General features: G+C 39.5%; 2 protein-coding genes across 9 annotated transcripts in view; one reads left to right on the top strand and one right to left on the bottom strand.

Annotated features, from left to right (window-relative positions):
* ITFG1 (integrin alpha FG-GAP repeat containing 1) overlaps nucleotides 1-1,084 on the bottom strand; it is a 60,692-nt gene extending 59,608 nt beyond the window's left edge. For all 3 annotated transcript variants that reach the window (XR_001557701.3, XM_085551045.1, XM_015873924.3), the window contains exon 1: nucleotides 867-1,084. Coding sequence is in view for 1 of the 3 variants with exons in the window: in XM_015873924.3 (XP_015729410.2) it covers nucleotides 867-1,047 (181 nt within the window). In the remaining 2 variants the exon portion in view is untranslated. The remainder of the gene's footprint in view (nucleotides 1-866) is intronic.
* An 89-nt stretch (nucleotides 1,085-1,173) lies between these two features.
* PHKB (phosphorylase kinase regulatory subunit beta) overlaps nucleotides 1,174-13,663 on the top strand; it is a 57,965-nt gene continuing 45,475 nt past the window's right edge. For 3 of the 6 annotated variants that reach the window (XR_014947496.1, XM_015873921.3, XM_015873920.3), the window contains exons 1-4: nucleotides 1,174-1,364; nucleotides 6,987-7,076; nucleotides 7,938-8,076; nucleotides 12,414-12,513. Coding sequence is in view for 5 of the 6 variants with exons in the window: in XM_015873921.3 (XP_015729407.2) it covers nucleotides 1,277-1,364; nucleotides 6,987-7,076; nucleotides 7,938-8,076; nucleotides 12,414-12,513 (417 nt within the window). In the remaining variant the exon portion in view is untranslated. Of the gene's footprint in view, nucleotides 1,365-3,545; nucleotides 3,659-6,986; nucleotides 7,077-7,937; nucleotides 8,077-12,413; nucleotides 12,514-13,663 lie in introns of all 6 variants that reach the window. The other 3 variants (XM_015873923.3, XM_085551038.1, XM_085551037.1) reach the window with 2 other exon arrangements.

Genomic DNA, 13,663 nt, shown 5'->3' with positions numbered 1-13,663 from the left:
AAACAAATAGAATACTGGGAGTTATCAGAGGAGGAGACAACTATAATTTGGACTGTATGATCTTGTAGGTCTTTTCCAACCTTGGTGAATCTGTGATAATCACAATACCTCTACACCAACCTGTGGCACACACATCCTTGGTGTTGACTGCAGTTCTTGTCCTCAAAGAATACAGAATAAAGGGGAAAGAGTACGCAGGAAAGTGAAGAAAAGGAGAAAAGCAACAATTAAGCAGCTCTGAAATCCACTATTAGAAACTCTGGTGAGGACACCAGTGAAGTTTCCAAATTCTCCACTGAAACGCACCAGGAGAACAACTCTACATTGCCCTACATCGGAAGAGGCATCAAACAGAAGTGGAAGGTGGCAGGTTAAACAAATAGCACCCCATATGACACGGTGTTTCCAGGTAACGTGGCCAGCACCCCAGGCAGCACTGAGCACAGCTGTGCTGTGAGCTTGGGCCCTGCCCTCAGCTGAGCACGGAGCCGAAGGAGATGCTTCTATGTGGGTCTTCACCCGGCCCAGCACCACAACAACACTCCGAATAGGCCGACACAGAACCATCCTCTGTACAAGTGTTAAACATTCTGCACCAGACCACGACAGAAAACAGCCTGTACATCTCACATTATGACCATACCCTCCATTGGACGAGGGCTTTACCTCACTTTTAAGGCCAACTTCTAACCGCAGCCATGCAAATACTATTTACCACACCGGAAACACCTCGGAAGTGACACAACCGCCGTCGTTACCCAGGACAAACACTCCCTATCGCCGCTCTCCTCCAGCAGGACCCGCTGACAACACGAGCACTGACAGCAGCCTCCAGCCGCAGCCCCGCAGTGTGTCCCCGCACTCACCGCCGCGCAGCACGAACAGATCTGTCTGCTTGTCCGAGTTGAAGTCCCCGAATGCGGCCGGCGTGCCGTAGGCCTCGGCGCCGAACAGCTGCGCCGTGACGTTCTGTAACGCGGCTCCGCGCTCCAACAGGGCGAGTAGCGCCAGCAGCGCCAGCCCCGGCGTGAGGCGGCTCCCCGCCATGCCGCGCCGCTCCGGCTCCCGCCGCCCCGCCCGCCTCACTTACGGCAGCGCGGGGCGTGCCCGGCGTCGCTGACCCGGCAGCTTTGCGGCTTTGCGACAGCGCCGTGACGGGCCGCGCGGGGACTTACGGCCGGCGCTGGTAACCGCGCGGAGATCGCCGCCCGCGGCGCTGAGGGGACGGCAGGTCCCGGTGTGAGGGGAGCGGAGGGAGCGGAGGCGGCTCGTCGGGATGGCGGCGGTGGCCGCGGCGGCGGCGGCCCATATGGCCGATGTCAGCTGGAAGATGATGGAGCTGCGGGCTCGCACCAAGCGTTCAGGTCTGACCGCTCGGCTTTGTCCCAGGATGGCTCCGCGCCTCCTCCTCCTCGCCGGCGCCTCTTCCCCGCACTAACCGCCCCCCTCCTTCCTCTCCTTCACCTCTCGGCCGGCTTCTCCCCTCGGCCGTTCCTGTCCCGCAGCTTCTCGTGTCACTCAGTGTCACAGCCCCGAGCCGCTCCCTCCCGCCGGGCACCTGTTGCCGGCGCGTGCACGGCGGCCCCGCGCCTCAGGAGCCCACACGGCCCCGATCCCTCACACGGGATCAAAGCTCGGGTGTAGGGCCGCCTCAGTGTGTGTGTGTGTGTGTGTGTCTGTGTGTGTGTGTCTGTGTGTGTGTGTGTGTGTGTCTGTGTGTGTGTGTGTGTGTGTGTCTGTGTGTGTGTGTCTGTGTGTGTGTGTCTGTGTGTGTGTGTCTGTGTGTGTGTGTGTGTGTGTGTGTTGCAGAACTCAAACGTTATTTTTGTTGGTGTTGTGGTAATGAGGGTCACACAGTGGGGGAAGAAGGTGGGCCTGCAGGAGAGCCCACAGCAAAGGGATCAATTACAGAATGCTGGCATTGATGGGAATTGATAAATTCTACCTATGCATAGTACTGATCTTCTAGCTACTGTTATTAGAAGGATGCCCATTGGAAGAATCATTACTTGATAGACAATACAGATTACACAGTGCTGCTGTCTGCAAACTGATCTGTGAACGTAGCCATAGAGCACAACATAAAGCCTGGGTCCTGTGTGATTGAGTATGTGAGCCCAGGGTCACAGGGCTGTGTGCTGGCTGAGGGCTTCCCATGCACGATGGGCTCTGCAGCTGTAGGCATTTGGCTGACTTTAAATGCTTGACTTTTTCTTTGCTGCTGCCTTGCACTTTTATTATTGGATGTGTATGAAAGTCTCTTCTGTGACAGTGATATGCTGCTGTTGGAGTTCAGTTGCTTCTTTTCACGTTCAGAGGTTTTGTCATGTAGAATCAGAATAAATTTATTTACTGAAGAAATCAACCTGATTTTAGTTGAAATGTCTTTCTGATAAATGAGTTGATTCTGAAATTAAGATTAATATCTGCTATTTCCGGTAATATTTTAACCTAAAAATGAAAGTTCTGTTTTTGTTCCTCAAACTTACTCCTACATTTTTTATAACTATTTAGAAATGTATGTGATCTAAAAGCTCTCACACCTGATTTCTGGCAGTCTGAAGGACTGAGGTCGTTACTGTCATGGGAAGTGGCTACAGTGCCCTCAGCCTGCTCTGACTTGAGTGAAATCTGTGCTGAGTCCCAGTTTACAAACAGCACTGCTTCTATTTTTAATGTGGTGCTTGGAGTAAGATAAGTATGGAACCTATCTGTCTGTGTAGGCTCATGTGCGTTAAGTGCATGAGTGCTTCATGCTTCACAGTTGGGAACAAGGTATCATTTAAGACCCAGTCCTCTAGGATGTAATGCTTATGTATGTTAAAAACTGAATTACATTTTGGCCAGTAAAAACAAGTTTTACTGAGAATTTTTTTCTTTCCTAAGTAATAAATTTCTGTTTCATTTGTTGCTACTGATAATTAACAGGAGCAGATCATAACGATGTTCAGCAAGCTGTCCAACCTGCAACCTCTGAAATTTTAGCTCCTTTAAAGATCATAAGCTGCTTTAAAGATTTGGAACAACTTGTCATCTTGGCTACAAGTAACATTTGCTTATTGCACCTTCCAAGTGGCAGTTCTACTTCAGGTTACAGACACTCAGTACCATAAGGAATTACGACTGAAAGGAGCATCCCAATGTAAATTTGCTAACAGATGAAGGCAGCACTATGCATAAGCAGAATTCTAGCTCTACTTACTTTCACTTTACACTTATATGTGTATTAATTAAGTATTTGTATGCAACCCTGAGGTATTTAAAAGAGATCTTATACAGCATGTATACATTTTTAGTAGCAGTTTTTGCATTGAATAAAAAATCCATATCTAAAAGATGGAGTTTGCATAGCCTGTGCCATTCTTTCTTAGTTAAGTTTTATTGAAGGAAAAATAGAACTGATTTGTACAGTGGAAGAGGGAAAACACAAAATCTGACAAAATGGTGCCACCCTTTGTGCTCTGTACAGTCTGTCATTTTAACAACTCCACTAACATTGCTTTCACTTAATTTAATGCTGATTGCCTTTAACATTTACTAAACAGTGTTGAAAATTGCTGTAGCTTAGCCTGAGACGTTTGTGATTAGCTGCACCACTTTGAAATGGCCAGTTGGGATGATGACAGAACCTCACCTGCGCATGCTCTTATACAGTTTGGTAAGTGTGCAGTTCTGTGTTTTTGTTTGTGGCTGTTGAATCCAACCAAAAATAATCGCTTTGTGTTTCGTGCAGTGTTTTGTGTTTGCAGCTTTTTCGAAATGTGTAACTTTAATCTCTGGAAATGGAAATCTACTGTACGGCTCCTCCTCCTTGGGTTTGGTTTGGCTTTCTTTTGTGTGTGTATTCTTGCAAGGATAACAATCTCCGAACTGAATTTTTAAGATGGTGTTATGTGAAAAACGTGCTAATAATGGTGTTAAGGTTTAATTTCTTACAAGAAAAGCAACAGGACTTGTTCAGAGGAAAGGAGTACAATTTCCTACAAGTCAGTCCTGGTTCTAAAGATTGACTTTTCAAAGTGGTAGCAAAATAAAGCCCCACAGGGTTTATTTTTTATTTATTTTTATTTATGCCCCCAGGGCACAGCTTCTCTTCAGGTATAAGCTCATGTATGTGAAACTACTGAGGCTATTGCAATTTTTTGCCTTAATATATTTTGAGAAGCGTTTGACAGGAACAAAAGTGTCACTGTGTGTGAAGGTGCCAATCTGGGAAAACCCTCTGGAGGACACTTGTTTACTCTGAGCTGAAACACATCAGCAGTACAAGTATAAGTGAGAGTTACCACATAAGAGGATTTCAGCTGTCCTTTGCCACTTGAACTGCCCTGCCCTTCCCATGGCATTTCCCCTCTCAACACCAAGAAATGTAGAGTTTTAATTTTTTCATTATTAAAAAAAAAAAAAAAAGCTCTTGAATATTTCCATTGCTAGTTAAGATTTGTTTGCTCTGAATGCTGACATGCAAACTGATAACTCAATTGTATGTGTCATTCCTTCAGTCTACGTGCTGAGAACTGTATTGCATGTCATTTGGTTTCAGTACTATAGAGTCTTCAAGTCTCGCTGTCATGTTTTCTTCCAGTTTTAAAACCTAGGTTAAATACGTAATTTAAAATAGCTTTATGTAGTGTGTTCGTGTCTTGCTGAAGTAAACTATCAAATAGATTTCTGGAAAAGAGTAAGACAGGCTTCTTTTTTGAACTGTCCTAAGAATACTTGCTAATAGCTCCCCATGGGTGCTGGTCTCAGTATTAAACCACCAGGGGCACCTCGCTTCTTGTTGGTTCCGCTTGTTTGTTGCTTTGGATTTGATTATGGTACTAATGAGACGTAATTTACCACAATGCTGTGAACTTGCAGACAGAAGATGGTCTGTGTTCCTCTGGAGGTTTTCAAGAAAAGAGTAGAAGTAGCACTGAGGGACGTGGTTAGTAGGCCTGGTGCTGATGGGTTGATGGTCGAACCACGTCATCTTAGTGGTCTTTCCCAACTTTAATGATTCTATAATTCTATGGTAGGCATTTAAGAAGAGTGAATGGAAGAACTCAGTTTTTGGTGTTCCTTTAACAATTTCTCGTATGCGTACTTTATGAACAATAAAGTAAGAATAATAAACACTTTTGCCTGTTTTCTTGATCTTTGATACACTTCATCTTTTATCTCTTTGTGTCATCAACAGTCAGTTCTGATTGTTTCATTTATTTCTTCTGGTAATGTTTGAAACGTGTGTAAGAAAATAGTTTGTGGGTGCTGATGCTTTAACATTTACACGCATCTTGTTCTGTTCAGTATTTCTGCCCAAAGTTCAAGTCTTCATTCACTGAAATAGAGGCAAAGCATGTACTTTTTGTTCATGATAACTTTTTGTTCTGTTGGCCACAGATGGTCACAGATTGTCTGGTAAATTAGAGCAGTGTTTTTTCAGCATTGTGTGTTCGTGTACTTGTGAATACTCAAACAGCACAGTGCTGGGCTTAGTGATCTGCAGGAAACAGGCATTCTGAACCTGCTTCATGCACTGAGTGCGGTGCCGTACGTGTGCGTTGCAGAGTTAGCAAGTATGAGAGTAAGAATCCTTTTTTTTGCCTTTGAAAATCTAGTAAAGAAACCTTGCTCAAACTTGCTACTTTATATGCAAAGAAGTGACTGACCAAAGGTTTTTCCCGTGCAGACTGTCCTACTTTGTGTCACCTTGTAAAATTACTGTTACTGCAGGTTAACATAGTGTGTTAACTATAGGCTATGAATCTTTAAAGCACAGCAATTCTTAGGCAAAATGAAGTAGAAAAAATTAATATTGCTTTGAAAAAAAAATAAAAGGGTTCGGAATGTTGGTTTTTTAACAGAAGGTACAAGAACTGTGATGTAAGTTGTTTTTGTTTTGTTTTTCCTATTATAGAACAACTTCATGTCTTTTAACTTATTTTAGGCAACTAAACAAGTGAGTCTTATGTGCTCCCCCTCAGGCCCTTTCCCATCTGCACATGTTCTTAGCAACTTATCTCTCCCAGTGAGGGAAGGCAAAGTGGCAGTGGAAGCTCCACTGTGTGGTTAGACATTACCAGAGAACCCAGAGCAACAGACACACAGGACTCTATTCAAGTTGAGGTGGTGTTTTTTGGTGGAAAAAAAGGAATTTTTTTAACTGTTGCTATTGCAAAGCAAAAATGAAGACTAATGAGCACTAGGGAAGCAAGGAACGTTCCCCAGTCTCCTCACCACAGGATTTAATTAATAAAGTCTCTGTCACCATTCTGCACATTTATTCGGTTTGGTTGAGAGTCCTGTATCTGGACGTTCTCTTTGTCTAACACTTGGATATGTGCTGGGAGTGTAAAAGAGGCAATTTGAGTAGGATTACTCTGCTGTATTGTGCCAGAGCTGCTTGGCTGCCTGGGCTTCCTAGGCAGTTCCTTTCTCTGAGCTTTTCAGAAGGGCAGTGTGTAGTCCAGAGAGGGAAAATTGTCATTCTTCCTGTTACAAATGACACTGTGGGAGTTCTTGCCATCTAGAACACTGAATAAAGCCACAGTGATTTATGGAAGAATGTGTCTCTCTTAATTTTAGAAACTGGAAATGGTTTATCTCAGTGATTTTTAAGAAATTTATCCTTCTACTAAGCTTTCAGGTATGAAAAGGAAGTAGTCAATGTATGGGACACTGAAAAAGAGAGATCTAAGAAACCAAGGTTTCTCTTAACATTTAATGTACTGTCTCTAACAATTAAACTATATGTTTATGTAGCATTTGCTCCATTTCAATATGTAAGAGGCATTGTTTGGAGGCAGTGTTTATGTGGGCAGGTAGTCAAGAAAGAATGTAAATAGGAGTCTTAGGTTCACTGAAATTATAGAAATGATTTATTTTTTGTTGGAACTGAAATTAGATGAACTTTGCATGGTTAACGTGAAAAATCATATTGCAGTTTAGTAATAGCAGAAATTATGAAACCAATTTTTAGTTTTATTTTTTATTTTTTTTAGGTTCAATTTATGAGCCACTTAAAAGTATTAACCTCCCTAAACCTGAGGGGGAAAGTTTGTGGGATAAATTAGACCATTACTACAGAATTGGTAAGTAAAAAATTGATTAAGAATTATTCCTACCATGACAAATTTTCTCTGCAACTTGTGAGAGTATTTACAATTGAGATTATAACACTAAGTAGCTTTATAATAAAGCAATATTTGCATTTTCTAATAAGGATTTCTGTTTTCTGAAAAGCAAAGGGTTCTGTCATTACAGTTTCTCCTTAGTTTCCCATGATAGTATAATACATATATTTCATGCACTGCTTGATAAGTCATTACTTGTAAATAGCGTTTAAAATTATCATCTGCATTTGCCAAAGAGTAAAATAAATTCTGAGTAGCAGATAAAGGTAACCTGCTCATATTTTTAAGTGCTTCAGCTAACCCCAGGGATTAATTGGAATTGATATTTACGTGCTAATTATTATGGCTACTTTATTCCTGCTGGGGATAGTTTCCTAAATTTCTTTTTGGAGTTTGAAAGGAGCAAAACTGGTAGTACAGAATTATCCTTTTTGTTGAAAACAAAGAATTCACACTGGAAATCCAGTCCCAGCTGTAAGACCAAATTTAGATCCAAATACATCCAAATTCTTTTGGATGTAACTGTGATAAAATGGTAGCTCATTATTGTGGTGCTAGTCAGAGAGTGAATTTTGTTGGACAGATTCTGTACAGAGTGGATTCTGCTAATAGAAATAGTCATAGATTATTAGATTTTTTTTTTTCTATAGAATGTTATAATCTGCCTGTCTAACCAGCATAAAAAAGGTTTTGTGTATGTCTCTCTTGAACTTTTTATATTGTGCTTGCTGTAACTTATCTGATCTTGATATATTCATATGCAGAAACTGGAAGAAACGTTATTGTTAACACTGTTATTTCTTTTTCCTTTTTTTCCAGTTAAGTCTACACTGCTGCTTTATCAAAGTCCAACCACAGGTCTGTTTCCTACGAAGACATATGGAGAAAACCAGAAGGCAAAAGTACATGACAATCTTTACTGTGCTGCATGCTCCTGGGCATTAGCCCTTGCTTACAGGTGAATAACTTCTTAGTTAACGTCTCTGCCATATTACTTTTGGTTGTGTAGTACACTGGGAATGCTTTAGAAGATTATCATAAAATGGCTTGGGTTGGAAGGGACCTTTAAAGCCCATCCAGTTCCAGCTCCCCTGCCATGAATAGTTTTCTACCTGTTAGGTCAGGCTGCTCAGTGCCCCATCCAACCTGGTCTTGAACACCTCCAGGGTTGGAGACTATCAGATTCGAAACCACAACCGGAATGTTATGGAGTCATCAAAACAAGTGAACATCACTTATGCTAGCATTGCTTTCCAGTCTGTGTAATTAAAACTGCACTTAAGTCTTCTCTTCTGAAGAAAACTGTTCTAGGAGAACAGTAATACTGTAATGGAAGAGAGAGTGTGAATTAACTTCCATATGTTGCCGTTCTTGTGAATAGTTTGTGTTCTTCAGTTTCTGTGGTAACTCTACAGTAAATGTTTCTCTAATTAATTGTTGGAGGGTTACATTCTCTGTCAAGGTCATTAAAATATACACATTTTAGAATAAGCAAAAATAATGTGGTTTTTTTTTCTGTGCATTTTAATGTTTGTGAGTCCAGTTTAAATATTTTTGATCATATATATATCAAATACTAGTTGCTATTCAGATGTGTGAAGATAATTCTGGTTTTAAAAAATATTTATTTTCCCTTAATTCTCATCAAGGCTTCATTTTAACAGTTTCACCTTCATCCTATGAATAAAGATATCTTCTTGCCTTCATCCTTTCTTACATACTCACTCAAACCATCAAAACATACCTATTTGGTTTTACTTGCATTGGTATTTTAAAATAATTATAGTAATTATCATTCTAGATTCATTTCTTAATTTTTTCAGATTAACTTACTGTATGAATTCTTGTACGTTGTTATTAGTGTTTGATGGTATTTTTTTCCCCTATGATTATGTTTACAATCGTCAATAATTTGGCACTGAAGAGACATACTGATGAGCTGAAGCAGTTGATACTGAGAGGGGCCACTGATGTGAAGTATTACGAAGGTTTTACTTCAGTCTGGCTTCCTAGACCAAACATCTTCCCCCACACCATATAATTCAAATCCATACAAAGGACTAATCATTAATTTGAATGCTGTGTTAGAAGGCTGCAGAAGTGAGAGGTATTAGAGTATAATTATTCTTTAGTTTCCTCTTTGAGGAATCTGTACCATGGCTGCTTTATAAATCAAACCAGTAGGTGATATGTGAGGATTCCATTCCAAGACTGGATGCTCATCTAGACTTGTGAAGCCTACATTCTGACTTGAGTATTATCTATGCTCCATCAGTGCCTGTCATTTTTCTTTACAGATCTTTGTTCCCTCTCCAGTGATATTAGAGATTTGGCACTCCCAATTTAGATCATTGCTTTTTTGAATGATAGATTTGACACTTTAGCAAAAATAAATGTATTTCACTTTTGGCAAAAAAAGCAAAAACTCATAAAGATTCAAAACTTCAGCTCTATCCTGCACTGAATCAAAAGATGTGTGGTCATCACGTTGAGAAAGGTAACCCTGCCCCTCTGCTCTATGCTGGTGAGACCTCACGTGTAGTTCTGTGTCTTGATGAGGAGTCCTCGGAACTGGAGAGATATAGGCCTGTTGGAGCACATCCAGAAGAGTGCCACAGAAATGGTTCAAGGGATGGGACACCTTTCCTTATGAGAATACGGTCAGAGCTGGGGCTGTTCAGGAAGGGGGTAGACTGCAGCCAGGTCTGCTATGATAGGGAGTGGGTAGGAAATTGTTTCTAACTAAAAGAGGGGAGATTTAGATTGGACACATGGGAGAAGCTTTTTGCAGTAAGAGTGGTGAAGCACTGACAAAGGTTCCCAGAGTTACCATGGATGCCCCATCCTTGGAGACACCCAAGGTTACACTGGATGGAGCTCTGAGCAGCTGATGGAGCTGTAGCTGCCCCTGTTCAGTACAGGGGGGGTTTGTTAGATGGCCTTTACAAGTCCCTTCCAGCTCAAACAATTCTTGATAAAATGTTACAAAACAATATGTAAATTGTAAGAATAAGTTGTTCTGTTTGTTGAGGAAGTGGAGGATATGCGGGAATGAAGGCACTGTAAAATACAAGGGGCTTCCCAACTAACATTGCAGTTACTAAAAAGTTCTGGAAATAAATAGCAGGATTGTCTTAATGGGAGAAGTATATCAACAGTTCTACCTAAATGTTAAGGAAGTATTCGTCGTCTTTAACCTTGCTTCCTCAGCCACTCAAGCATATATAGGTAGCGGTGATGGATTGCTCAAATGTAGTGTTTTTAGTGAAGATAGTGGTGTGCAAATATTGAATAATTTCCTTTTTTTTTTTTCTTTTTTTTTTTTTTCCTTTTTCTTTTAGTTAATATCTAATGGTGAAGTAATAATCATGTTCTTTGACTAAATACTGGTATATTTTACTGAAGTAGTGCCAGAAATAGCATGAGCAGCTACTGTTTTAGTAAACCTGATCTACTTAGCAGAAAAAAAGGTCTTGAGTTTGTTTTCTGTCTCCATTTATTACTTGAGATTCCATACCTGAGACATAAATGTGAAAAATCATTTATTAATAATTGTTTTCTAGGAAATGCTGTTTCAGAATAAAGCTTTTTGAAACAGAAGACACAGATCTTTGTAAGTTCTAGTCTATGTTTGCCTCTGGAAAGGCCAAGAATGAGGCAGTTAATATTCAGAATGCATAATTACTATTCATTTCTATTATATTGAAATCTTTGCATCTTTCTTTTAATTATTCTTTCTTTGGGTGAAATAAAAGCATTTGTAAATGAAAAAAAAAAAAGCAAGAAAATTTGAGAAGAATAAAAGAGGCAGAGGTGGTGGTTCTGAATTTTAAGCAGCTGAAAGGGCTTTATGGAAAAAAACATGGCATAGTGTTGCTTGAGTTATTTGGGCTTTAGTTCCCAATTTGTAGAATTAGAGAAGATAATAAATAAAATATGTTGCAGTTTGAAGGAAGGAAAAGAGGCAGGACGAGTCATTTATTTTACTTCCACTTATGCTTGGAACAAGGCCCTGGACTTCACTGCTGCACAGTGAATTTCCTTTGATGGGCAGGAGTTGATGACTGAAATTATGGTTATGGCTAAAATCCAAAGTGGGCCAAGATACAAGGCTTACATGGTATTCTGCATGAAGTACCAGTTCAAAATCTGTGCATGACTCATGCTGCTGGTAGTGTTCAATAAAAGCTACGTTCCTAAGAAGCTGTTAAGAAAACAAATGCTGCTGTTGTGAATAAAAGAAGCAAAATGTAAGTTGTTACATGAAGACTTTAGAGCCTTTTGTGCTTTCGGCTGCTCTTTCGATTTATGGTAATATAGCAAATAAATCCGACTGCTGAAAAAAACGTTGCCCTGTTTGTTTTGTGTGATGTTTTTATACAGTTTTCCCTATACCCTCTTATGTCAACTTTGTAATTGAAAGGACGTACATTTTTTGTATCTGAGATTATCATTTAAGTTGCATGTTGGTTATACATGACTTTTGAAGTGAGCACTAACTTTCACATTTTCAGCATAGGTAGCAAAACTTCACTGAAAGCTACTGTTGTGTTCCTTATGGTGGGAAAGGACATGCTTCCTATGCATTAAATGGGCAGAGAAAAATCAGTATTCAAATTATTCAAAGTATATTTGCCTCAGATAAGTGCTTTCTTAAGTGTAGTTATGTGAGAAAACCTAATTTTCACCCTAAAAAACTCAGTCAGAAATCAAGAACTGGGGAAGACTAACCAGTGAATGCAATCATCAGGCTCGTTTGCCCACAATATATTTCTTGTTAAAATAATTAGAGATGTGGCGTTGTTTTTAGTGTGTCTTCAGTAATGTAACAGTTGTGAGCATTGCTTTATTTCATGGTATCAGATAACTAAGGTATTTTGACACGTTTCTGGACATTGTGTAGTTAACTCTCAGAACTTGCATAGCTGTAGTTTGACGTGAGTAAAGTGCTTAGTTATGAATGGCAGATGTGCTGCAAAATTGAAAGTACCTTCATGTTTTGGATTCCTCAAAGCACACAGTGCACTGGCTTGAAATGTTATAATAGCTTCAAGGATTTTTTTTTCCTTTGTGCCTTTTGAAATAGGAATGTTTGACTAAGTTACAACATAACCTAAAAATACAGATTTCAATTTTTCTTTAGTGACAAAAGGATGGGTAGGGCTATAAGTATGTTGATATGTATGTAGATGCTATACAGTGTTAATTAAGTACTTAATATTCCAAAACGCTAATGTGTCTTCTGTTTTTTTAATGCATTTCCAATTTGTTTTATGAATTATCTCTCTTAACCAGGCGTATTGATGATGACAAGGGAAGAACTCATGAACTGGAGCATTCTGCTATAAAGTGTATGAGAGGAATTCTCTACTGCTACATGCGTCAGGCCGATAAGGTAAAATGCTGTGGTGTGGACAGAAGCACTCAATTCTAGGGGATTAATTAAGCTGTAAATGCTAAGTCCTAAATATAGATAAAATTCAAAAGGGAAATGTAATATTACTGTGTGGTCCAGTAAAGAACAGCTGTTTTATTTTTGCCAGGTTTGCATTGTTCTAAGATACAAAAGAAACAAGAATTTTGCAAAGGGACTGAACAGCAAGGCATATTTGAAACTTTTCGGGGTTCATTTTGTAGCTGTTTACCCCATTTAAACATTAGGTTGTTTGTACTGTAGGATTTTATTTTTTGATGCCTTTTGATTGCTTGAGTGAATGAAAATACAGAGAATTTCATGCAGCTAAGGTTAGAGAGTTCTTTAGACTGTTAACTTTGTTATTGCATTTTTTCCATTACGTACATGATCATTAGGATTATTTGGGCTGCTTTCTTCAGCAGTCTTATTTTATGTAATGCTGTAAATTCAGAAGGGCAGCAATCCAAAGTGAATGAGGAAATGGTAATTTATTTATGCTATAATGCACTTACAATTTATATATGTATATATTCAGCCTGTAATCCTCTTGTCAGCATACAAGGCTTCTCCTTGTCAAAATGTAGATGTAGAGGATTAGTTTTGCATAGTGGTTAGCAGTTATGCTATAGATAGTTCAATATATGTATTCTGTGTGATTATTTTAAGTTTCATGTCACTGAGTTTAAACCATTATTAAAAATCATTTTCATGTTACTGTGAAGTTCACATTGCTTATAAGTACACAAACTGGAATGTAAAATCTATAGGCATGTGTCGATAGTAATAATAATAAGAAGAAATCAGCCATGTTACCAGTGCTATTTATGGTCACATATTTTTTCCATTTTCCTTGTAGTCTCAGATCGTTAAGTAATCTTGACCTAAATTGATCCTGTTACATTCAAGCTGTTACTTTTCTCTTTTGCAAGGAGTAGTTTGTTTTGAGGATGATAAGTGCATTTATGATTAATAAGTATTAAATTAACACAGTTGTCAAATTTTTAATGTACTGGTTGTCATTTTTCATTTTGATTACTATAAAAGGTTCCCTTTTCCTGCTGTGTAGTAATAAGCTCTCAGTTACCTGACAGACATAATTCCAATTTGATTTCATCTGAGGGGCTTTTTA

Source organism: Coturnix japonica, chromosome 6 (assembly GCF_054131305.1).
Source record: "Coturnix japonica strain WE chromosome 6, WE-NBRP24, whole genome shotgun sequence".
NCBI lineage: Eukaryota > Metazoa > Chordata > Aves > Galliformes > Phasianidae > Coturnix > Coturnix japonica.
Note: the sequence above shows the minus strand (reverse complement) of the source record. Positions and strands in the feature narration are given on the sequence as shown.